Genomic DNA, 27,479 nt, shown 5'->3' on the forward strand with positions numbered 1-27,479 from the left:
GGATATCATGTGAGAAAAGGACAAGCTGAGTTTCGCACGGGCGATGGTTTCCAATACTCGTGTTTTGGATTTGTAGCTCTTAATGGTTTCTAGATCCGTGTTGTTTTGTGGACAGACGCTTTTTTGTCTCTTAGCTCTTAATGGTTTCTAGACCCGTGTTGTTTTGTTGGCAGAAGCTTTTCTGTCTCTTATATTCGAGTTAAGGATATGTTCAAGAATTCTGCAGCAAACCAATGTTAAGGATATTGGTCTGTAATTTTGTGGGTCTGTTCTTTTACCCATCGTATACACAGGAGTCACCTGCGCTTTTTTCCAGTCGCTTGTTTGAATTTGCGCTGGACGAGGGATTCGTTATAAATGGAAGCTGAGAAAGGGGTCAGCGCTGTACATCATCTGATGTTTCGAATAAATACTCGAAACTATGAACTTAGCTCGTGAAACACAGACGGCCGTTGCACTGAGTCCTCATCCGAGAAAGAAAGGCCTTTCCTGGTGGAGCTTGTGCAGCTGCTTGTTCAGATTTGTGTTTGAGGTCCAGCACAATGACATTAGTTTTTGTGTCGCGAAACCTGTCGCTTTTAGAAATACGTGGTAATCTGGCCAACTGCGCTCTCCCGCAATGATTTTGGTGGTGCGTTTAAAATCCTGGTTGCTGAAATGCAAGAAAGGTTGCTCAGTGCGCATTTTTATCTATCAGTTCGATGGAAAAGAGTAATGACCAGCAGCCCAGAGCAATATTATTAAATAAAAAAAGCAAAACCGCTTCTGAATGCTGCCACATTAGCCAGAATAATCCTGGAATCAAGAAGAAACGAATTAACTAATGCTGCTACGTAGTTCATAGTTTGTTTTTCCTCATTTAAACTAAAATCTGCACCCTTACGCATTCATCCAGAAGTTTCGCTGCAGCGTGATTAATTTTGCACTTTCCTGTTTTTCGCGGCAGATTTTATAGCTGAAAGACTTCTTTACCCTTAGAGCTATCGCAACGTTACCTGAAATCCCAATAAAAAGCCCATTTATTTCCAATAAAGCGATACTGTCCGTCTCTCCTGGCGTTATGTAGTCAGACATAGGACTTAGAATTCTGTATGTGTGAAAGTTTTACAGTGTCTAGATACATCCTTCCGGCTTGTTTTCAAACTTAGTTCAACCTGTTCAAAAATGGTTCAAATAGCTCTGAGCACTATGGGACTCAACTTCTCAGGTCATCAGTCCCCTAGAACTTAGAAATACTTAAACCTAACTAGCCTAAGGACATCACACACTTCCATGCCCGAGGCAGGATTCGAACCTGCGACCGCAGCGGTCGCGCGGTTCCAGACTGTAGCGCCTAGAACCACTCGGTCATTCCGGCCGGCAGTTCAACCTGTTCCCGTGAGTGGCGCCGTCACAGCATGTCTTCAAGATGGCTGCTACACTTGACGTTCGTCAGAAGCAACGTGCTGTCATAGAATGTGCTGTGAAAACGAGACAGTAGGAAACATCCACAAGAAGTTGAAAAAGGTGTATGGAGATGCTGCTGTCGATCGCAGTTCAGTTAGTCGGTGGGTAAGCAGGTTACGTGTTGAAAGCGGGCACGGCAATATTGAGGATTGTCCTCGCAGAGGCAGGCCTCGTACTGCGCACACTCCAGACAATGTGCAGAGAGTTAACGAATTGGTGACTTCTGACAGAAGCATCACAGTGAACGAAATGTCACGCTACGTTTGGATAGGGGAAGGGAGGGTTTGCAGAATACTGAAAGTGTTGGCGTTAACAAAGGTTTCTGCCAGGAGGGTTTTCAGGCTCACAAAGAAACAAGAAAAACGGTATGCAGCAAACTTTTGGAACAGTACGAGAATGGTGGAGATGAATTTCTTGGAAGAATTGTGACAAGTGATGAAACATGGCTCCACCATTTTTAACCAGACACGAAGAGGCAATCAATGGAGTGGCATCATGCAAATTCACCCAAGAAAAAAATACAGAACCACACCTTCTGCTGGAAAAGTTATGGCTACGGTGTTTTTCGATTCAGGAGGACTCTTGCTTGGGGACATCATGCCAAGTGGAACCACCATAAATTCTGATGCATATGTGACGACACTGAAGAAACTTCAAGCTCGACTGAGTCGTGTTCGACCATATCGGCAAAAGCAGGATGTTTTGCTGTTGCACGACAATGCACGGCCACATGTCAGTCAAAAAACCATGGAAGCGATCACAAAACTCGGATGGACAACACTGAAACACCCGTCTTACAGTCCTGACCTGGCTCCATGTGACTATCATCTCTTTGGGAAACTGAAAGACTCTCTTCGTGGAACAAGGTTTGAAGATGATGACTCCCTTGTGCACGCTGCCAAACAGTGGCTCCAACAGGTTGGTCCAGAATTTTACCGTGCGGGTATACAAGCGCTGGTTCCAAGATGGCGTAAGGCAGTTGAGAGGGATCGAAATTATGTGGAGAAATGAAAATATTGTTCCTAAAAGACGTATATGCGCACTGTAAAATTTTCACACATGTAGAATAAAATATGGATTTAAAAAATAAATAGTGCGCATTTCTTTTGGAGTGACCCTCGTAATTAGAACATATCCTCTGCAAGACATCTCCCCAGTATTTGGACATTCGCAGGGAAAGCGGCGTAGCTTTTCTATACAATGCTGGGAAAATACTATCGCCAACTTTTCCATCTGTGACGGGTGTGTATGGAACGGCAGACGGTTATCTGGGTGGCTATACATCAGTCAAACGCCTCTGAAGACCACGACGTGCTCGCAGATGTAGAAGACATAGGTCCAAGAATCACTTTAACTTTTTTCCGTGACCACCTCTGTCTCTTTCTGTCGTAGGTAGAGACGAAGTAACTCGTTTAATAGACTAGACAATCTGATACTCCCTGATACGTTGATGCAGCCGTGACACCAGTGCTTAATGATACAGCTTATCACAATATTCATAATGGCCCCTGCTTTTCCATCAACAGCTTGTTTTTCGTACCTGATTTCATACACCGTTGTGAGGTCGCACCGCGGTAGAAGGCTTGATAACAGTTATCAGTCATAATTGTTACGATGACCAAACGCGCTGTAGCGGATTTATATAGCTGCCCAATTCTTCTTTCTTTTCTTATTTTGCTACTGCCTTTATCCCGCATTGTGCGCAGGGTCGGCAGGGTTAAGAACGGAATTGGCATGGCTAATTTTAAGGGGTGGCCGGATGCCCTTCCTGCCGCCACCCCATACCCCCCGGGATGGAATTGGTGTACCCCAGCTGTCTGCGTCTAGTGGAAATGGTGAAATAGTGTGAATGTGTTTCAACTGTCCGTGAGTCGGGTAACTGAGGCGGAACGTGGGGACCAGCCCAGTATTCACCTAGTAGGATGTGGAAAACCGCCTAAAAACCACATCCAGGCTGGCTGGCACACCGGCTGTTGTCGTTAATCCGCCGGGCGGATTCGATCCGGGGCCGGCGGGCCTACCCGAGTCCAGGAAGCAGCGCGTTAGCGCTCTCGGCTATATAGCTGCCCAATTAATACACTGAAATAGCTAGGACTAGCTCGACCGCAAAGTAACTTGTGACTACGTCTACTGAGCGTCCTGCTAAAAGTCTATAATAAACTAAACAAGATGCATTCTTCCACCATCCACAACGCCTACAAATGATCTGTTCTATCCATCCTTCCCTTCGCCAACATAGCTTTACCTGTTGTACCGCCCTTCCCCCCCCCCCCCCCCCCCCCAGTTTTCCACTCCTTACAGCACATCAGGCACCATGCAGTTCTCTGTATTCGCATCATTTCTCCGACTAGCAGCTTCTTCCAAGTAATAATATTTCCTCCTCTCTTCAAAATTTTTCAACGTCTGCATTAATTTGATTCATCTCGTAAACTCGAAGACCAAAAAATTACTGGCACAGTGATTAAGTATATCACTAACGACTACTGGCGGACTCGCGATTCCTATTTGCAGCCTATATACCGAGCTCTGTGTCTGGAATCATATTATATTGGAGAAACTCAGCAACAGCGTCTCATGTGAAGCCATCTTCACACCGTACGATGTTGCTTACTTTCTCCGAATTTCTTCTAGTTAGACTGTGTAGATTTTGCATCGCACTGATTTTGATAACTGGTGTCCAATCTGGCAAAATACGATGTACCTCGCTAATCGTAGACAGTTTTTAAACATGACTCATATGTCACTTCCGTTGACATATCACTGTATCAGTTGGATATTGTGTGTAAGCCTCTTCATCTATAAATAACTGCGACATCCTACATTCACTTGAAGCTGATTACTGTAGTGATGCATTAACCTTCCTCGATAATTTTTGTCTCTCACACTGCCTTCCATGAGTAGATCGAACATTACTTGATGTCTCACAGTGTGTCCGATCAACTGATTCCATCTTTTAGTAAATTATACCGTAAATTTGTTTTTCCCCCGATTCGATTCAGGCACATCTTTATCTGTTTTTCGAGCCACCACTCAAATTTGAAATTTGTGGTGAGTTCCTATGGGACCAAACTGCTGCGGTCATCGGTCCCTAGCCTTACACACTACTTAATCTAACTTTAACTAACTTGCTCTAAGGACAACACTCACCCACGCGTGCCCGAGGGAGGACTTGCAACCTCCGACGAGGTTAGCAGCGCGAACCGTGGCATGGCGCCTGAAACCACGAGGCTACCCCGCGCGGCACCACTCAAATCTTCACATTTCTAAAAACTTCAGTTTTCTTATTGTCTGTACTGTTTATCGTTCACGTTTCACTTCCGTATAAGACTACAATAGAGGTAAATTTTTTCAGCATTATGATGGTCGTTAAATACAATTTTCCCATTCAGAACTTTTTTAATTGTTGGAAATCTGCATTGTATATCCTCTCCAATTCGAAAACATTCATTTGTTTCACTACCAAATTAGCATCACTCGGTGTGCACTTTACAAATTGGTCACGGGTTTGTTTAACCTATGGTGGAGTGCCAAGAAGGTGCTGAGAGAGCGAAATTAGCAAACATTTGAAGACAGAAGCAAACTACGCCCTGAAAAACTACTTAGAAACTCTGAAGTGTTTTGTGCTACCCTCTGGAAATTGGAGGAACGGCTTGAGCACGTTTGTCGCCACAAAAATGCAAACGAAATTCTCCTTCTCCACGACAACGCAAGGCCTCACACAAATCTGCATACATGAGAGGAGCTCACAGAACATGATTAGACTGTTCTTCCTCACACACCCTACACCCTGGATTTCGTAACTTCCGACTTCCATCTGTTTGGTCCAATGAAGGATGCACTCTCGCAGGAAGCACTACGTGCTGCATAATTGCGAGGCCACTGATACAGCAAAAAGTTGGCTCCGACACTTAAAAAGGTGCAACAGTTTTACTAAAGAGACTGCTTATACCACACTTGTCCGCCCTATTCTGGAGTATTGCTGTGCGGTGTAGGATCCGCATCAGGTGGGGCTGACGGATGACATCGAAAAAGTACAAAGAAGGGCAGCTGGTTTTGTACTATCGCGAAATAGGGGATATAGTGTCACAGACATGATACGTGAATTGAAGTGTCAATCATTAAAAGAAAGGCGTTTTTCGTTGCGACGGAATCTACTCATGAAATTTCAATCACCAGTTTCCTCCTCCGATTGCTGAAACATTGTGTTGGCACCCACCTACATAGGAAGAAATAATCATCACAATAAAATAAAAGAAATCAGGGCTCGCACAGAAAAATTTAACTGCTCCTTTTTCCCGCATGCCTTTCGAGAGTGGAACGGTAGAGAGACAGCTTGAAGGTGGTTCATTGAGCCCTCTGCTAGGCACTTTATTGTGAATAGCAGAGTAATCACGTAGATGTAGATGTAGATGTAGACCAACACAGGGGTACCAAGCGGGCGTACAGGCATTCCCAGAGCGGCGGCGTAAGGCTGTCAGATTTAGCGGAGGTTACGTTGAAAAATAGGATTTTGTAGTCATAAGAGTGTGGTTAATAGGGTGTATTGGACTCTTGAATGAAACCAAACTGCTATCAGGAAGCAAAAGTGTTACATTACTTATTGAACGCCCCTGGTATAAATGCTATAAATGTAGGTTTGTCTTTCTCTGAAATAAGAGTAGGGCGAGTATTCTATTCATTTCTCGAAAACCCAAATTGGTCTGAAGTCTAGAAGAACAAGTTGCACAAGTGTCACTCACAGGCAGCGGACGACCTCGACGGTCTGAGTGAAGTAGCCCTCGTAGGGGATCTGGACGACGTATCTCCAGACGCCCTGGTAGTTCCTGGCGAAGACTGGGGTGGCGTACTCGACGCGCGCCGGACACGGCGTGGGCGGCAGCGCGCTGGGGCCCTGGCCGGGGGCGGCCGGTGGCTCGGTGCGCCGGTAGTGCGGGGGCGGCGGCGGGGGCGGCCTCCTGGCGCCGTCCTCGGCGTCGCCGTCGCCGGGGACGCTGCCGTCGCGACGCTCCGCCACGCCGCCACTCAGCGGCTCTCCGTTGATCATCTTGTACAGCATGCACAGTCTGCAACACAGTGTCCTGGATACCAGATAGCTGTTCCATTATGCTGGTGAATGGCTATAGTACTCAGACGAAGCAAGACAGAAAACTATTCACTCAGAGCTCGAGGACTGAGGGACTGGATTGCGATTGCAGGGGAAGGAGTAGAAGAAAGGGTGTAAGACAGGGATGTACTCTTTCGACCCTGCTGTTCAATCTGTTCATCGAAAAACCAATGAAGGAAATAAGAGAATGTTCAAGGTGGAACTAAAATTCAAGGTGAAAGGATTAACGTTGATAAGATTCGCTGATGACGTTGCTATCCTCATTGAAAGTGAAGAAGAATTACAGAGTCTACATCTACATCTACATCCATACTCCACAAGCCACCTGACGGTGTGTGGCGGAGGGTACCTTGAGTACCTCTATCGGTTCCCCCTTCTATTCCAGTCTTGTACTATTCGTGGAAAGAAAGATTGTCGGTGTGCCTCTGTGTGGCCTCTAATCTCCCTGATTTATCCTCATGGTCTCTTCGCGAGATATACATAGGAGAGAGCAATATACTGCTTGACTCATCGGTGGCCGGTCGGAGTGGCCGAGCGGTTCTGGGTGCTACAGTCTGGAACCGCGCGACCGCTACGGTCGCAGGTTCGAATCCTGCCTCAGGCATGGATGTTTATGATTTTTTTTAAAATTTTATGGGACTTAACTGCTAAGGTCATCAGTCACTAAGCTTACCCAACACTTAACCTAAATTATCCTAAGGACAAACACACACACTCATGCCCGAGGGAGGACTCGAACCTCCACCGGGACCAGCCGCACATTCCATGACGGCAGCGCCTTAGACCGCTCGGCTAATCCCGCGCGGCGGATGTTTGTGATGTCCTTAGGTTAGTTAGGTTTAAGAAGTTCTAAGTTCTAGGGGACTGATGACCATAGAAGTTTAGTCCCATAGTGCTCAGAGCCAATTGAACCAACTCCTCGGTGAAGGTATGTTCTCGAAACTTCAACTAAAGCCCGTACCGAGCTACTGACCGTCTCTCTTGCAGAGTCTTCCACTGGAGTTTATCTATCATCTCCGTAACGCTTTCGCGATTACTAAATGATCCTGTAACGAAGCGCGCTGCTCTCCGTTGGATCTTCTCTATCTCTTCTATCAACCCTATCTGGTACGGATCCCACATCGTTGAGCAGTATTCGAGCTCTGGGCGAACAAGTGTACTGTAACCTACTTCCTTTGTTTTCGGACTGCATTTCCTTAGGTTTCTTCCAATGAATCTCAGTCTGGCATCTGCTTTACCGACGACTAATTATGTATGGTCATTCCATTTTAAATCACTCCTAATGCCTACGCCCAGATAATTTATGGGATTAACTGCTTCCAGTTGCTGACCTGCTATATTGTAGCTAAATGATAAAGGATCTTTTTTTCTATGTATTCTCAGCACATTACACTTGTCTACATTGAGACTCAGTTGCCATTCCCTGCACCATGTGTCAATTCGTTGCATATCCTCCTGCATTTCAGCACAATATTCCATTGTTACAACATTTCGATTTACTACATCATCATCCGCAAAAAGCCTCAGTGAACTTCCGATGTTATCCACAAGGCCATTTATATATATTGTGAATAGCAACGGTTCTACAACACTTCCCTGCGGTACACCTGAAATCACTCTTACTTCGGAAGACATCTCTCCATTGAGAATGACATGCTGCGATCTGTTATCTAGGAACTCTTCAATCCAATCACACAATTGTTCTGATAGTCCATATGCTCTTACTTTGTTCATTAAACGACAGTGGGGAACTGTTTCAAACGCCTTGCGGAAGTCAAGAAACACGGCATGTACCTGGGAACCCGTGTCTATGGCCCTCTGAGTCTCGTGGACGAATAGCGCGATGTGGGTTTCACACGATCGTCTTTTTCGAAACCCATGCTGATTCCTACAGAATAAATTTCTAGTCTCCAGAAAAGTCATTATACTCGAACATAATACGCGGTTCCAAAATTCTACAACTGATCGACGTTAGAGATATAGGTCTATAGTTCTGCACATTTGTTCGACGTCCCTTCTTGAAAACGGGGATGACCTGTGTCCTTTTCCAACCTTTTGGAACGCTACGCTCTTCTAGAGACCTACGGTAAACCGCTGCAAGAAGGGGGGCAAGTTCCTTCTGTTGAATGAAAAGAACAGTCTAATGAGTACGGAACATGGACTGACAGTAAAATGTAGAAAGACGATGTTTATGATGTCACTTCCTGCTATTTCACATTGTGAAGGCAGTGATGCACAGAAACAAAATACGTTCCACGATTTTTCGGCGACGTGCCACGATACGTTGAACCAATAAGAGACAGGAAGACGCTCTACGTCACAAGTAGATCCTCGAAGACGCCATACTGGATTTCGTCGTTTTCAGTTGAAGCACATATTTGTTGTGTTTTACAATTTATGTCCTATGAATATATGCTGCTTCTAAGCTCCAGCAGATTGAAGACCTCTCGGAAACTCATCCTTATTGGGACGATTTGTTGTAATTAAATGACAGAAAACCTCATATTCGTTAAAGGATTTTCGTATTTGGTTATTTTCGTGTTGTAACTTCTGCGTGGGGAAAGTATGCCATTTTGAGGCAACAGCACGCGGAAGATTCATCACGAACTCGTTGTTCTTGATCGTATTTGTTATGATTCAAATTTCCGTTGATAACATATCTGAGAGTATACAGGAGACTGTAACATAAAGTACAAGGTCGTATGTTACACAAGTAGTGAATAGTAACGTCGCGTTACGAAGTAATGTGTAGCGACGTCGAGTCTTGCTGTATGAGAAAAAAAAATTTCACCTTCACATTTATAACGAGATGTAGCAGAATTGAGAACAGCGAGAAACTTAACATCAGAATTGCGGATCACGAAGTAGACGAAGTTAAGGAATTCTGCTGCATAGGCAGTAAAGTAACCCAAGATGAACGAAGCAAAGAGGACACAAACAGCAGACTAGCACCGCCACAATGGGTATTCCTGGCCAAGAGAAGTCTACTAGTATCAAAGATAGGCCTTAAGTTGCGGGAGATATATCTGAGAATGAAGAGGAAGTCAGGCTATAATGACATACCCGGGTAAAGTGACACAGCAAGGTTATGGACGAAACCAGTTGAGTGGCAACACCTGCACTAAGCTGTATAGAAAGGTCGATCGGCAAACCTGTTCCTACATATATAGCGAAGAGCTGCCAGCTTTCGTCTTGGTACTGCGAACGAAAAACTTACAGGTAAGTATCCAACATTTTTACTTTTATTCACATATATTCAGTCATTAGTATTGCAGGTAATTAAATGTTTGAGAAAAGTATAAGTTATTTCGTAAAACATACTTTTAACTATGTTTTGAGAGGTAGACTGTCCTGCTAGAGGACGAGGTAGTTGAACGTTTCTCGAAGGAATCAAAGAAGGCGTTTCAGGCCACAGTGACTGTCAGGGTAAAATGACACGTCATGTCATCCAGATGTGGACTCTATTTCTTTTCTCTGTGATCTTTGATACTAATTAATTAATTAAGCTATGTATTTTACGTATGTGTTTAAATTTAGTAGGTATAATAAATTGAATAAAACGAAACATTAGACACGAATTAATAAATGTGTAATGATGCGCAAATGCAATGAATTTTCGTAGGCCAGATATAAGTACAGTAGGTGAATTTCCCCTTTCAGATGGCAGGAAATCGTCAAGACAGTCTTGGGATGCGGTGCAGACACAGTAGGCTATAGATGTTGTTACAAGAGGTGACATGGGATGACTGCGGGCGTCGAAAGCACCCGCAGTTCCTCAGGCTATGCATAGAAGACGAACTAGGAAAACGAACAAAATGTTCAGTGGTGTTCAGAAAGGACTGGGTAGGTTCCAGCCAACTTTCAACACTGCATTGGAGCGTTAATTGGTACACCACCTGAAACTGTTGGAATCGCGCATGGTTGGTATGACAATGAAGGAGGTGAGACAACTTGCAGTCCAAATAGCCGAGAAGAGCAAACAGGAAACTTAATTTTAGAAGAGAAATATTGTACAAAAGAGACCTTTTTTGGTGACAGCAATGATGCTCCCGAAGATTGTCAATGTTTGTACTGCTTGGAACTATAATTGCATTCAAAACCCGGAGAACACCGGTTGTCAGCCCACACACTGAAAGTGCTGGAGTAAGCCACAAACCAGAAACATTATTTGTGGTACCCGCAAATAGATAGGATTGGTGCGAATTATTATTTTTTTTTCAAAAACGGAATTAACTTTGTTGTTTCATGGATTCACATTCGTAATTCTACCTTCAGTCTTCACTTTATGTACGACTGCACTGAGGAACCTTAACTGATGCTGCTGAAGAATTTTTTCAGGAATAGTGATTTATTTGTTAAGTACAAATCTAATAAGATATTAAATATCTCATGTTTATCTAAATTTCTTCCTTTTTCGTACTCCTATGTCATTTTACCCCCGACAACGTTCTAAAACCACATATTATGCACTTTTTACAAGAATGTAGAAAGTTATGGTTTGTATTAATTTAAAAACATGACACCAAGATATCGAAACTTACAAGTGAATGAGGCACTGTCCTGATACAAATGTTATTTAACATCATGGTTTATGAAGCAATAAGAACCTAAAAACGAAATGTTATGTCATTTATACGGACTTCCCCTACATTTGGAGCACAGTATCGTACAGTAGTGAAACGTGGCCTGTGTGAAAACCAGAACAGAAGAGCATCGAAGCATTTGAGATGTGGTCTTGCAGAAGAATGTTGAAAACTAGGTGGACTGATAAGGAAAGACGAGGTTCTCTGCATAATTGGCGAGAAAAGGAATATATGGAAAACACTAACAAGAAGAAGGGAGAGGCTGATAGGACATCTGTTAGGACATCAAGGAATAACTTGTATGGTAGTTAGAGGGAGGTGTAGAAGGTAAAAACTGTAGAGGAAGACAGAGACTGGAATACATCCAGTAAATACACTACTGGCCATTAAAATTGCTACACCAAGAAGAAATGCAGATGATAAACGAATATTCATTGCACAAATATATTATACTAGAAATGACATGTGATTACATTTTCACGCAATTTGGGTGCATAGATCCTGAGAAATCAGTACCCAGAACAACCACCTCTGGCCGTAATAACGGCCTTGATACGCCTGGGCATTGAGTCAAACAGAGCTTGGATGGCGTGTACAGGTACAGCTGCCCATGCAGCTTCAACACGATACCACAGTTCATCAAGAGTAGTGACTGGCGTATTGTGACGAGCCAGCTGCTCGGCCACCATTGACAAGACGTTTTCAGTTGGTGAGAGATCTGGAGAACGTGCTGGCCAGGGCAGCAGTCGGACATTTTCTGTATCCAGAAAGGCCCGTACAGGACCCGCAACATGAAGTCGTGCATTATCCTGCTGAAATGTAGGGTTTCGCAGGGATCGAATGAAGGGTGGAGCCACGGGTCGTAAAAAATCTGAAATGTAACGTCCACTGTTCAAAGTGCCGTCAATGCGAACAAAAGGTGACCGAGAAGTGTAACCAATGGCACCCCATACCATACGCCGGGTGATACGCCAGTATGGCGATGACGAATACACGCTTCCAATGTGCGTTCACCGCAATGTCGCCAAACACGGATGCGTCCATCACGATGCTGTAAACAGAACCTGGATTCATCCGAAAAAATGACGTTTTGCCATTTGTGCACCCAGGTTCGTCGTTGAGTACACCATCGCAGGCGCTCCTGTCTGTGATGCAGCGTCAAGGGTAACCGCAGCCATGGTCTCCGAGCTGATAGTCCATGCTGCTGCAAACGTCGTCGAACTGTTCGTGCAGATGGTTGTTGTTTTGCAAACGTCCTCATCTGTTGACCCAAGGATCGAGACGTGTCTGCACGATCTGTTACAGCCATGCGGATAAGATGCCTGTCATCTCGACTGCTAGTGATACGAGGCCGTTGGGATCCAGCACGGCGTTCCGTATTACCCTCCTGAACCAACTGATTCCATATTCTGCTACCAGTCATTGGATCTCGACCAACGCGAGCAGCAATTTCGCTATATGATAAACCGCAGTCGCGATAGGCTACAATCCGACCTTTATCAAAGTCGGAAACTTGATGGTACGCATTTCTGCTCCTTACACGAGGCATCACAACAACGTTTCACCCGGCAACGCCGGTCATCTGCTGTTTGTGTATGAGAAATCGGTTGGAAACTTTCCTCGTGTCAGCACGTTGTAGGTGTCACCACCGCCGCCAACCTTGTGTGAATGCCCTGAAAAGCTAATCATTTGCATATCATAGTATCTTCTTCCTGTCGGTTAAATTTCGCGTGGCGGGATGCATCAGCAAATAATTAGGAACGTAGGCTGCAGTTCCTACTCTGAGATGAAGATGTTAACAGAAAAAAGGAATTCGTGGCGGGATGCATCAGATAAAAAAAATGATGACTCAAAGGAAACTGAATAAGATCCTGTAAGATGTTGCTATTAGTGTGCCGAAAGTAACACCAACAACAGCCATCTCATGGTCAAAGTATCTGCCATGAATACTGTTGTGTTGGCCGAAGAGCCAACACCGTGTTACTAGAGGAGGCCGAAATGCACGCGTTTTAGCTCACGCAGACTGCCGTGAGGAGGGAAGGACTACACTGACTTGAGGTCTGGAACATGACAAGGAATTAGAATTCAGAAAGCGGACGTAATTAGTTTCATACATAACTTTAATCCATTAATGATGGACGTCGCTCTTGACGGTACATGAGTCACAATATTATCTGTTCAGAAGACATAGTAACTGGATATGGCGCCTTGCTAGGTCGTAGCAATTGACGTAGCTGAAGGCTAGGTTAAACTGTCGTCTCTGCAAATGAGAGCGCAAGTAGTCAGTGAACCATCGCTAGCAAAGTCGGCTGTACAACTGGGCGAGTGCTAGGGAGTCTCTCTAGACTAGACCTGCCGTGTGGCGGCGCTCGGTCTGCAATCGCTGATAGTGGCGACACGCGGGTCCGACGTATACTAACGGACCGCGGCCGATTTAAAGGCTACCACCCAGCAAGTGTGGTGTCTGGCGGTGACACCACAAATACTATAGCAAGGGTGGCGCAGCTGTGCAAATGGGGGCCGGCCGGAGTGGCCGAGCGGTTCTAGGCGCTACAGTCTAGAACAGCGCGACCGCTACGGTCGCAGTTTCGAACCTGCCTTGCGCGTGGATGTGTGTGATGTCCGTAGGTTAGTTAGGTTTAAGTAGTTCTAAGTTCTAGGGGACTGGTGACCACAGCAGTTAAGTCCCATAGTGCTCAGAGCCATTTGAACCATTTTTGTGCAAATGGGTTTTACAGACCGAGCGTGTCTGGACATAGACGGGCATAGTTTGTGAGGAGGTAGCGTGTCGCAGCTGCAGACGACAACTGAGCCTCTGCCATTGGCGGGATGAACTGGCTGAGAAGTAAACCACAGCTGTCAGGGGGGCAGCAGGTACGCTGATACGTTAGTGCGTGTGGAACTCCCAGGCAAATGGCTGTTTAAAGGCATTCCATGATGTAAGGCTTTCCTGAATCAGGAAAGGCAGTTGACATCGACTTGATCGCGGACGGGAAATCCAAACGCACGAGAGACAGACAGCGTCTGCATGGGACATGCTGGTTAACGTAATTTCTACATCTACATCTACATTGATACTCCGCAAGCCACCCAACGGTGTGTGGCGGAGGGCGCTTTACGTGCCACTGTCATTACCTCCCTTTCCTGTTCCAGTCGCGTATGGCTCGCGGGAAGAGCGACTGTCTGAAAGCCTCCGTGCGCGCTCTAATCTCTCTAATTTTACATTCGTGATCTCCTCGGGAGGTATAAGTAGGGGGAAGCAATATATTCGATACCTCATCCAGAAACGCACCCTCTCTAAACCTGGACAGCAAGCTACACCGCGATGCAGAGCGCCTCTCTTGCAGAGTCTGCCACTTGAGTTTATTAAACATCTCCGTAACGCTATCACGGTTACCAAATAACCCGGTGACGAAACGCGCCGCTCTTCTTTGGATCTTTTCTATCTCCTCCGTCAACCCGACCTGGTACGGATCCCACACTGATGAGCAATACTCAAGTATAGGTCGAACGAGTGTTTTGTAAGCCACCTCCTTTGTTGATGGACTACATTTTCTAAGGACTCTCCCAATGAATCTCAACCTGGTACCCGCCTTACCAACAATTAATTTTATATGATCATTCCACTTCAAATCGTTCCGTACGCATACTCCCAGGTATTTTACAGAAGTAACTGCTACCAGTGTTTGTTCCGCTATCATATAATCATACAATAAAGGATCCTTCTTTCTATGTATTCGCAATACATTACATTTGTCTATGTTAAGGGTCAGTTGCCACTCCCTGCACCAAGTGCCTATCCGCTGCAGATCTTCCTGTATTTCGCTACAATTTTCTAATGCAGCAACTTCTCTGTATACTACAGCATCATCCGCGAAAAGCCGCATGGAACTTCCGACACTATCTACTAAGTCATTTATATATATTGTGAAAAGCAATGGTCCCATAACACTCCCCTGCGGCACGCCAGAGGTTACTTTAACGTCTGTAGACGTCTCTCCATTGATAACAACATGCTGTGTTCTGTTTGCTAAAAACTCTTCAATCCAGCCACACAGCTGGTCTGATATTCCGTAGGCTCTTACTTTGTTTATCAGGCGACAGTGCGGAACTGTATCGAACGCCTTCCGGAAGTCAAGAAAAATAGCATCTACCTGGGAGCCTGTATCTAATATTTTCTGGGTCTCATGAACAAATAAGGCGAGTTGGGTCTCACACGATCGCTGTTTCCGGAATCCATGTTGATTCCTACATAGTAGATTCTGGGTTTCCAGAAATGACATGATACGCGAGCAAAAAACATGTTCTAAAATTCTACAAGAGATCGACGTAAGAGATATAGGTCTATAGTTTTGCGCATCTGCTCGACGACCCTTCTTGAAGACTGGGACTATCTGTGCTCTTTTCCAATCATTTGGAACCCTCCGTTCCTCTAGAGACTTGCGGTACACGGCTGTTAGAAGGGGGGCAAGTTCTTTCGCGTACTCTGTGTAGAATCGAATTGGTATCCCGTCAGGTCCAGTGGACTTTCCTCTATTGAGTGATTCCAGTTGCTTTTCTATTCCTTGGACACTTATTTCGATGTCAGCCATTTTTTCGTTTGTGCGAGGATTTAGAGAAGGAACTGCAGTGCAGTCTTCCTCTGTGAAACAGCTTTGGAAAAAGGTGTTTAGTATTTCAGCTTTACGCGTGTCATCCTCTGTTTCAATGCCATCATCATCCCGTAGTGTCTGGATATGCTGTTTCGAGCCACTTACTGATTTAACGTAAGACCAGAACTTCCTAGGATTTTCTGTCAAGTCGGTACATAGAATTTTACTTTCGAATTCAATGAACGCTTCACGCATAGCCCTCCTTACGCTAACTTTGACATCGTTTAGCTTCTGTTTGTCTGAGAGGTTTTGGCTGCGTTTAAACTTGGAGTGGAGCTCTCTTTGCTTTCGCAGTAGTTTCCTAACTTTGTTGTTGTACCACGGTGGGTTTTTCCCGTCCCTCACAGTTTTACTCGGCACGTACCTGTCTAAAACGCATTTTACGATTGCCTTGAACTTTTTCCATAAACACTCAACATTGTCAGTGTCGGAACAGAAATTTTCGTTTTGATCTGTTAGGTAGTCTGAAATCTGCCTTCTATTACTCTTGCTAAACAGATAAACCTTCCTCCCTTTTTTTGTATTCCTATTAACTTCCATATTCAGGGATGCTGCAACGGCCTTATGATCACTGATTCCCTGTTCTGTACATACAGAGTCGAAAAGTTCGGGTCTGTTTGTTATCAGTAGGTCCAAGATGTTATCTCCACGAGTCGGTTCTCTGTTTAATTGCTCGAGGTAATTTTCGGATAGTGCACTCAGTATAACGTCACTCGATGCTCTGTCCTTACCACCCGTCCTAAACATCTGAGTGTCCCAGTCTATATCTGGTAAATTGAAATCTCCACCTAAGACTACAACATGCTGAGAAAATTTATGTGAAATGTATTCCAAATTTTCTCTCAGTTGTTCTGCCACTAATGCTGCTGAGTCGGGAGGTCGGTAAAAGGAGCCAATTATTAACCTAGTTCGGTTGTTTAGTGTAACCTCCACCCATAATAATTCACAGGAACTATCCACTTCTACTTCACTACAGGATAAACTACTACTAACAGCGACGAACACTCCACCACCGGTTGCATGCAATCTATCCTTTCTAAACACCGTCTGTACCTTTGTAAAAATTTCGGCAGAATTTATCTCTGGCTTAAGCCAGCTTTCTGTACCTATAACGATTTCAGCTTCGGTGCTTTCTATCAGCGCTTGAAGTTCCGGTACTTTACCAACGCAGCTTCGACAGTTGACAATTACAATACCGATTGCTGCATGGTCCCCGCATGTCCTGACTTTGCCCCACACCCGTTGAGGCTGTTGCCCTTTCTGTACTTGCCCAAGGCCATCTAACCTAAAAAACCGCCCAGCCCACGCCACACAACCCCTGCTACCCGTGTAGCCGCTTGTTGCGTGTAGTGGACTCCTGACCTATCCAGCGGAACCCGAAACCCCACCACCCTATGGCGCAAGTCGAGGAATCTGCAGCCCACACGGTCGCAGAACCGTCTCAGCCTCTGATTCAGACACTCCACTCGGCTCTGTACCAAAGGTCCGCAGTCAGTCCTGTCGACGATGCTGCAGATGGTGAGCTCTGCTTTCATCCCGCTAGCGAGACTGGCAGTCTTCACCAAATCAGATAGCCGCCGGAAGCCAGAGAGGATTTCCTCCGATCCATAGCGACACACATCATTGGTGCCGACATGAGCGACCACCTGCAGATGGGTGCACCCTGTACCCTCCATGGCATCCGGAATGACCCTTTCCACATCTGGAATGACTCCCCCCGGTATGCACACGGAGTGCACATTGGTTTTCTTCCCCTCTCTTGCTGCCATTTCCCTAAGGGGCCCCATTACGCGCCTGACGTTGGAGCTCCCAACTACCAGTAAGCCCACCCTCTGCGACTGCCCGGATCTTGCAGACTGAGGGGCAACCTCTGGAACAGGACAAGCAGCCATGTCAGGCCGAAGATCAGTATCAGCCTGAGACAGAGCCTGAAACCGGTTCGTCAGACAAACTGGAGAGGCTTTCCGTTCAGCCCTCCGGAATGTCTTTCGCCCCCTGCCACACCTTGAAACGACCTCCCACTCTACCACAGGTGAGGGATCAGCCTCAATGCGGGCAGTATCCCGGGCAACCACAGTCTTAGTCCGATCAGGGGATGCGTGGGACGAGCTGGCCGTCCCCGACAAACCCCCATCCGGACCCCCACAGTGATGCCCATTGGCAACAGCCTCAAGCTGTGTGACCGAAGCCAACACTGCCTGAAGCTGGGAGCGAAGGGATGCCAACTCAGCCTGCATCCGAACACAGCAGTTGCAGTCCCTATCCATGCTAAAAACTGTTTTGCAAAGAACGTCTAAACTAATCTACAGAGAGCGCAAACAAATCGACAAAATTTAAACGGTTATTAAAATACAAGATTGCCTAGTAAATGCAGTAATGCTGCTACTTGCGCACTGCTGACACTGCTCGGCGGCGGAAGGAGACTAAGCGAAATTACACTATTCAGGTACTAAAACACGATGCTACACTCTCAAATACTATAATACGCCCGAAATTTATGAATTAAACAATGCAAGTACCAAAAACACGCAAAGAAATTAAGAATTAAACTATGTAACAAATGAGTGAGCTAGGAGTATACGACTTGCTGCTGCAGCTGCTTATCCAACGGCGGCAGGGAGCACACTGACTGCGACCAACCGACACTGGCCGTTCAAAACAAAAACAGTAGACAAACGACTACGCGAATTTACACTATTCAGGTACTAAAACGCGATGCTACAACTCTCAAATACTATAATACGCCCGAAATTTATGAATTAAACAATACAAGTACCAAAAACACGCAAAGAAATTAAGAATTAAACTATGTAACAAATGAGTGAGCTAGGAGTATACGACTTGCTGCTCAGCTGCTTATCCAACGGCGGCAGGGAGCACACTGACTGCGACCAACCGACACTGGCCGTTCAAAACAAAAACAGTAGACAAACGACTACGCGAATTTACACTATTCAGGTACTAAAACGCGATGCTACAACTCTCAAATACTATAATACGCCCGAAATTTATGAATTAAACAATGCAAGTACCAAAAACACGCAAAGAAATTAAGAATTAAACTATGTAACAAATGAGTGAGCTAGGAGTATACGACTTGCTGCTCAGCTGCTTATCCAACGGCGGCAGGGAGCACACTGACTGCGACCAACCGACACTGGCCGTTCAAAACAAAAACAGTAGACAAACGACTACGCGAATTTACACTATTCAGGTACTAAAACGCGATGCTACAACTCTCAAATACTATAATACGCCCGAAATTTATGAATTAAACAATGCATGTACCAAAAACACGCAAAGAAATTAAGAATTAAACTATGTAACAAATGAGTGAGCTAGGAGTATACGACTTGCTGCTCAGCTGCTTATCCAACGGCGGCAGGGAGCACCGCTTCCCAATGCAGCTGATGGCTGTATCTAGCTCGCAAACCACACAATTTATTTACAAAAATGGACGCGGCTAAAATTACCTCCATTAAAACGCACATTTCCTCCCTTGTCCATATGATACTCATGTTGTACTGTCTATAGTGTACTCAAATAAAAGCTTCAATATCCCTGAACAGTTATGAGACAAAAAGGAAAGCTTCATGACCAGTCAGTAGGGCAGCACCTTCTAAGAGTCCACAAAATCGAACAAACTCACTCCTGAGACACAGTTATATTTACCTAACATCGATTATTAGGGAAAATATTTCCGTTAATTAGAATGTCTTTTTGTCTGCAGCTCGTGGTTTCGCGGAAGCATTCTTGCTTCCCGGGTCCGATTCCCGGCGGGGTCAGGGATTTTCACCTGCCCCAAGATGACTGGGCGTTGTTGTGTCGTCTTCATCATCATCATTCATTCCCATTACGGTCGGACGAAGGCAACGGCAAACCACCTCCATTAGGACCTTGCCTAGTACGGCGGTGCGGGTCTCCCGCATCGTTCCCCTACGCACTGTCAAGAAGCAAGGGACATCATTTCCATGTAACCTTTTAGGAAATGCACCTGATTAAATGTATGCCTGCGAGAGTGGAAACTGTTATCAAGGCTAAGGGTGGGCCAGCACCATATTGAATTCCAGCATGACGGATGGAGGGCGCCACGGACTTGTAAGTCATTTTCAGCCAGGTGTCCGGATAATTTTGACCACATAGTGTACATTTGTGATCAAATTGTGATCGTATGGTGTATCAAGCGAAATTTGTGACTGAACTCAGGGTTATTTTAGTAGAATGGATGTAGCAAGCTATTTTGGATGGAGAGTCATCGTGAGACGTAGATTTAGCTTCAGGTGTGCTCCTGGACAAGTGTGTTACGACTCTCGATGTCCATGTTGTATACTAATGACCTTGCGTTCAATGTTAATAGTAATCTCAGACTTTTCTCTGATGATGCTGTTATCTATAATGAATTACTGCCTGAAAGGAGCTGTACAAATATTATCAGATCTTGATAAGGTTTCAAAGTGGTGGAAAGATTGACAGCTTGCATTAAATATTCAGAAACGTAAAATTGTGCGCTACACCAAACGCAAAAAACGACTAGTTATCAACGAGTCACATTTATAATTGGTCAGCTCATGTAAATAGCCGGGTGTAACACTTTGTAGGGATATGAAATGGAATGATGACACAGGCTCAGTGGCAGGTAACGCAGGTAGCGGACGTCCGTTTATCAGTTCAAATGGTTCAAATGGCTCTGAGCACTATGGGACTTAACATCGTAGGTCATCAGTCCCCTAGAACTTAGAACTACTTAAACCTAACTAACTTAAGGACATCACACACATCCATGCCCGAGGCAGGATTCGAACCTGCGACCCTAGCAGTCCCGCGGTTCCCGACTTCAGCGCCTAGAACCGCACGGACACCGCGGCCGGCGTTTATTAGTAAAATATTATGCAAATGCATTCAGTCTACAAACGAGCTTGCCTACAAATCACTCATTCGACCCATCCTAGAACACTGTTCAAGAATTGGGACCTGTACCAGAAAGGAGGACTAACGGGGTTTACTGAACGTATACAGTACGAATGGTCACAGGTCTGTGTGTCCCGTGGAGAGTGTGACAGAGATGCTGAACAAAATGAACTCACAGACTCTTCAAGATAGACCTAAACTATCCCTAGAAAGCTACTTACAAAGCTTCATGAACGCGCATTAAATGATTCTAGATGGGTATAGAACTCCTTCGTATCGCTCCCGTGGAGGTCGTGAAGACAAGATTAGATTAATTACAGCACGCACGGAGGCATTTGAGAAAGCTCTCTTCCCGTGCTCCATAAGTTAATGGAATGTGAAAAAACCATAAAAGCTGATACATTGGGACGTAACGTGCCATGAACTTCGCAGTGGGTTGCAGAGTATAGATGTAAATGCAGATGTAGAATGAAGACGTAACTCTACCTTTCTTGTTTACATAATAAATGAAGTGTCCACTAACAGCATTTGACCAGCGCTTCCGAAATACAGTACCTGAATTTTTATTAAACAAACACAATTTTAGTAATGAGATAGAATGTTCATTCTGATGACTGAAAAGTTAACTTATGTAAAAATAGTTTGAAAGTCAATGAATCTAACAGCAGTTTATCATAAGGAATCAGTGTGAGAATTTGTAGATATATAATGATCTTTCATAGTTTTCAATAATTAAGGGTGACGTCCATGTTGATTGTTTGGCTATAAAAATGTGTAGATATGTTTCAAAAGGGCAAAACACTAAGGACATCACCTAAAAGCTGACCAAATTCTAGTCCGTGGTGATAGATACGACTTGTGGTAACAGTATGTTTTAATAACAATACTTTTAACATAGATTTCATTTATTCAAAAGCCTTCGCTTGGGACTGGAGCGACATATTCAGGATTTACCTGTAAATCATAATGTAACTGGCATTTTGTAACATGCCAGAGGGATCAGTGTGTAAGCGAGAGCTGTGTAGTGCCGACTGATAGGTAATTTTAGTAGTGATATGTAAAAAAAAAATTGGATTTACGTGGTTTTTCCAACGACATATTGCTGTATATGGGCAGAGGCCGTCTTGGTCTCAGTGAGCCTGTTGTTTGTGGTCTACGTGAGAAAGCACCTTGCGGATGTAAGACTCACTAGTCGCTTCTGAAAGGGTTTAAAATTTTTCGTGCGAGAGGTCTTGAGATTTTAAAATTTCCTCGTGCGCTCGCGGGCACGGCAATGTTTTCTACAGTACGTATTGCGGACTTTATCTCTGAACTGCAGGGTAGTGTTCAAGTTCTTCATTTGTGTGGCCACAGTGTCCGTAGTTGCTTTATAATCTTTGAGGGTATTTTTGTTCTGTCGTGGAAGCTTCAAAAATGCGTGAGTTTTTCACCAGACGCGTTTCGCTTTATTGACGTAAAGCATCATCAGTCTCCTGTAATTAAGTTATTTACATTTTGATTCGCTTTTATATCGAAAAACAGTTCATTAAAAGAATATGTGATTTATACTTAACGGTGATTATTTGGCTAATTTCTCGCTTACATCGGGAAATGCCATCTGCTAGCACATCGTTGTTTTTCTGTGTTAGACACTGATAATTTTGGTCTAATTTTTAGCTGTTCTGCAGCACTACGCATTTCTTATGTTTTTCACAACACTTTTATGCACGCCACTGTATTCTGTTTGTTTTTGTACTGCTAGTATACGTTGTTGTTTGTGTTTTGTAATGTTGCCAACATAATCTTCCCACTACTTTGTCTTTGACCTACATTTCTTTTTTCAAATTACAACATTGTATGTGTGTAATTCTATTTAATTATGTTTCTGTGTATTTATGTACTGTGTAAGAGTAGAGAAGAAATAGCGATGGAGGTTTTTTTGGCTCTGAGCACTATGGGACTCAACTGCTGTGGTCATAAGTCCCCTAGAACTTAGAACTACTTAAACCTAACTAACCTAAGGACATCACACACATCCATGCCCGAGGCAGGATTCGAACCTGCGACCGTAGCGGTCGTGCGGTTCCAGACTGAAGCGCCTTTAACCGCGCGGCCACTCCGGCCGGCGGAGGTTTTTTTCTTTCTTTTTTGTAGGGGAGGGGAAACCATCACGACTGGACATATGTATATAGCAGTGAGTTAGAGGAGAGGGGGAGAAGGTTAGGAGCGAGAAGTGAATTGAAACTGTGAGTGGGTGGCTGGGTGGGGGGGTGGGGGGGGGGGGGGTGAAGGATGGAAAAGGCTCTTTCCTTTTTCAAGATATAGAAAAATGTTGCACGAGTTCGCGGATTCGTCATATTTTCCGCAGTGAATTTTAACACACTATTTTGCAAAGTATCGCACTCGTAACTGCGCTGAACAATGGATAAAAAGGAAAGAATATCAATTTGTTGTCGCACTTTCTGCACATAAGAACGTATGATACAAACAATTTATTTAGCAAGCTATAGCCGCACTTCGTTGAGAAGGTTTATTTTCATCTAGATGCGATTCGGAGAAAACTGGTACCGCCATAGTTAAATGCTGCGGGCAACAACCTAATGACAGGTGTCGCTGCGAGAAACCGCTTACTTTACCAACGGTTAGACGAACTACAGTGCAGCGAATCTCTCGCTTTTCACTGTTAGACAACGGTGACTGGCGTGTGACTATACCTTCCAGAACCACTTTCACTCTTTAAAGTACAGAAACTGCAAAATCATACTTTCAGTCTCTTGATTCAATCCTAGAAATGACCTCCCGCCAGAAATACGTCATTCTTGTCGCCAAACGATTAAATATGGTACGACATTGCCCAGACACAACCCGATGATGATTTGTAATGATCAGGAGATCGAAACTTCCTGGCCTTTTATTCTCTTACGTCATCAGTATATGACTGCTTTGATTTTGTACTTACCAGGAAAGTACTTGGGCTCGAACAAACAGATCTGTATGAACGTTTGGTTACAGGACCATCATGTACCTCTGAATGTGCTGGTGGGTGTCGTTTTTCTGCAAAACTCTGCAGTCATGCTCTAGATATCACTGTAGATGTAATTGTAGACGCCATACGCAATGCAGCAATCTTAACTGTAAATGTAAATGCGGAATGTCAATAAAATGCTCCGAGCAATACGAATGACTGCAAAATGCACAGTGAAGAAATGCAAGTTGATCGCATAGCATATTTGCACATTCTATAATACCAGTGTTGAACGACACGTCAATGACACTTTTGAAGTTGTTCACTGGTTTACCAATATCGTAGCCAGCGTTCTGCCACGCGTAACGAAGCATTCGTCTGTATACTCCCGCAGATAACTGATTGTAAATGACAGAATGCATATTCATGATAAAGACTGTGTCGTGCAATTTGGGCTGCATATTACTGGAAAGTAGTTAAATGAAGTCTGTTATTCTCTTGTCATATATTTTATATTGCCTGAAGAAATACACATCCAGAGGTTGTGCATATTTTGTAGTTTTAGGCGGAATGGTTTTTAAATCTACATGTTTTCCGCCAGATGCTTCCAGTAGTACTCGTTCAACCTTATGTCCAGACCAGGAGTCACAAAGTACTAATGACTTTCTCGACAAATGTGGATTCAAAACTGACAGAATGTTGTTTCGTCATCTTCTGCACTGTGATAGATACCAGAAAACATGCGAATGATTCGTCTTCTACACCAATACCATCTTCACGAAGAAGGGTTCTTCGTAACTTCATCTCAACCAATCGCAATACATTAGCAGGATTGATTACCAATCGCCGAGCCACCTGACGCTTCAATACACAAATAATGTCACAAAACGCAACTTCAGAGGCACACTGCACAGTCCCTGCTGGTCCCGACTGGCGTACCGGGAGGTCAGTGTGCAATGCGGAATGACATACGCAGAGGCCTCTAACGGACGACTTATTTCTCACACGATTTTGGTGTATTTGTGTTTGTTCGAGCCCAAGTACTTTCCTGGTTAGTGTTTTCCTTCTTTGAGCCAACATTCTCTTCTCGACGTAACTAGTACACACTGTACCCTCTGCAGTCTGTCTTGCATATTCTAGTCTTCATCTGCTACTAATATTTTCCCTTCGTCTAGCACCAAGTTGACTACTCCTGGATGCAGCAGCAGACATCCCAGTAACACATCCCTTCCTTTGGTAAGAATTTGCCATAGAATTAAGTGTATTTCATAGCCTACTGTTTTTAACACTTCCTCATTTCATACTTTACCTGCTATCTTAATTTGTAACATTTTTCGATAGATCAACGTTTCAAATGATTATGGTTTCTTCCTCTTCAGAAGTGTGATGGTCCACGTCTCACGTTGAGTTCTATATGGGCACATTCATCAACGTCTTCATCTCCATATTGAAATATTTTATTGAAGACAGCTCTCTTCGCTTGTGGCAGTCTACCTCTGATAACTTTCTTGCTTCGGCCATCCTGGTTGGTTGGTTGATTTGGGGAAGGAAACCAGACAGCGTGGTCATCGGTCCCATCGGATTAGGGAAGGATGGGGAAGGAAGTCGGCCGTGCCCTCTCAGAGGAACCGTCCCGGCATTTGCCTGGAGTGATTTAGGGAAATCACGGAAAACCTAACTCAGGATGGCCGGACGCGAGATTGAACCGTCGTCCTCCCGAATGCGAGTCCAGTGTCTAACCACTGCACCACCTCGCTCGGTTCGGCCATCCTGCCTAACCCTTGTTACTAGACAGAAGAATTTTTTCACTTCCTCCAACATTGTGCCAGTCAAAGTCCTGTAGTTAAGCAATTACTTTCTCTGCTTTCTCCTACTCATCATCACCTTTGCTCATTGTTTTTCATCCGCAAGCCATGTTCTGCCATTCCTTTCAACAGACATTCAAAGCGTTCCTTACACTCGGCCAGAACGGCTGCGTCGTCTGGCGACCATAGCACTGCAGTCCTTTCACCTCGTCCATAGCTTCCTCAGAGTACAAGTTCAACAATACAAACAAACATCGACCGAACAGGCCTCGAAGCCCCAACGGCACCGACCGGCCGCCGTGTCATACACAGCCCTTAGGCGTCAGCGGATGCGGATACGGAGGGGCATATGGACAGCACACCACTCTCCCGACCGTTGCCAGTTTTCGCGACCCGGTGCCGCTACTTCTCATTCCAGTAGCTCCTTACTTTGCCTCACAAGGGCTGAGTGCACCCCGCTTGCCAACAGCACTCGGCAGACCCGGTCAGTGACCTCTGCAAGTGCTAGCCACGGTGATCTGACGGGAGCCAGTGTTACCCCACTGCGGCAAGGCAGTTGGCCAGAAGTTGAACAATGGTGGTGATAAACTGAACGCTGTCTTAGACCCTCCGTGTCATGAACTTGCTTTTGTTGACTTTCCACTTGTTTTAATTCCACTTGGGTTTCATTTATTACTTGTCTGCCCTTTGGAGAAAGGCAAGAACCTTTTAATTGTGTGACTGATGTAAAAAAGTCATATGTTAGTGTTGAAAAGGGAGCAGATATGGGAGGGTCTCAGGAAAGGGAATGTACCTGAAGGACTGGTATGGAAAATCCAGATGCTGTAGAATTACAATACAAGCTGTGTACAAATTGGAAAGAACTATCCTCATGGTTTCAGACCAAGAGTAGATTTCAAAGAGACTGTCACCACTATTGTTCATCACTGTTACGGATGATTTAATGAAGAATATCAACAAAAGTTTTTGTGCACTTAATGAAATTATCTTTACTTCCAGGGATAAGTCGATTGGACAGGAGATCACCAACAGAGTGCAAAAGGGAGCTGAATTATACCTACAAATGGAGAACAAGTATATGGGAAGACGTGATTCCAGAATAAGCAAAACTGGTGATGTTCGACAGTTACTTCATACCAATGTTGACTTACAATATCGAAGCTAGCACCGTCACAAAGAAAGAGTCATCATGACTCCAGGTGTCAGAAATGAAATTTCTTAGACCGTCTATCCAGGAGACCAAGCGAACAAGGAATAAGGAGATAAGGAAGAAAGCTGGAGCCAAGGCAGCTCTTTTAGACTGGATCAGTACGTCTAGACTACCTTGGTACGGGCATGTAATTAGGTTGGAGCCTACAAGAACAGTCCGAATAAATATGGGAAGAGAGTTGGAACAAAAGTTCTGCAGGAAGGCCCAGAAACCTTTGATTGGACATGATCAAGGATGACCTCGCTGCCAGGAGAAGGACAACGGATGATATTATCCGTGACAGGTGGTACATGGACAGGAGGAAGTGGAAGAGGCTCATTAACAGTATCCGGGAAACTGAGTCTGTACTGTGTCGACGATGACGACGACAACGACGACGATGAAGATGATGATTATGATTGTATACCCCTGCACGATGATGATGACAGTTTGCCTCCGTACTTTAGCTCCAATCCAAGAATTGTCGAAGGCTTCCTCTAGGTGAAGAAACGCGAGGAAGGTAACCTGATTTTTCTTCATTCTGCGTATCAGTGCCAAGTGCAATATCAGATTTGTTTTTCTGGTACATTTTTCCCTCCTGAAATTAAACCAATCTTCATTCGGTTCGTTTTCAATTTTAACTTGTACTTCTGTATATATTATTTGGGCCAGTAGTTTACAAGCGTCACGTGTCAGATTAATCGTGTGATATATTCCAGAAGTGTACCCAGTACCTCTCAGTGAAAATGATGATGAGTGCAAGTTGTTTCTTCGCACTTGACTGACGTGTATTCATTCGTCAGCCATCGCAGTCGTTTACGTATGTGACTATAGTTCAGCAGTGTCTT

The 27,479-nt window shown here is 44.6% G+C and overlaps 1 protein-coding gene across 1 annotated transcript in view; it reads right to left on the minus strand.

Annotated features, from left to right (window-relative positions):
* Positions 1-27,479, minus strand: part of LOC124615945 — a 373,296-nt gene that overhangs the window by 26,397 nt on the left and 319,420 nt on the right. Inside the window, exon 6 of the mRNA XM_047144145.1 lies at positions 6,186-6,509. Coding sequence (XP_047000101.1) covers positions 6,186-6,509 — 324 coding nt within the window. The remainder of the gene's footprint in view (positions 1-6,185; positions 6,510-27,479) is intronic.

The sequence above is a fragment of the Schistocerca americana genome, chromosome 5, assembly GCF_021461395.2.
Source record: "Schistocerca americana isolate TAMUIC-IGC-003095 chromosome 5, iqSchAmer2.1, whole genome shotgun sequence".
Lineage (NCBI taxonomy): Eukaryota > Metazoa > Arthropoda > Insecta > Orthoptera > Acrididae > Schistocerca > Schistocerca americana.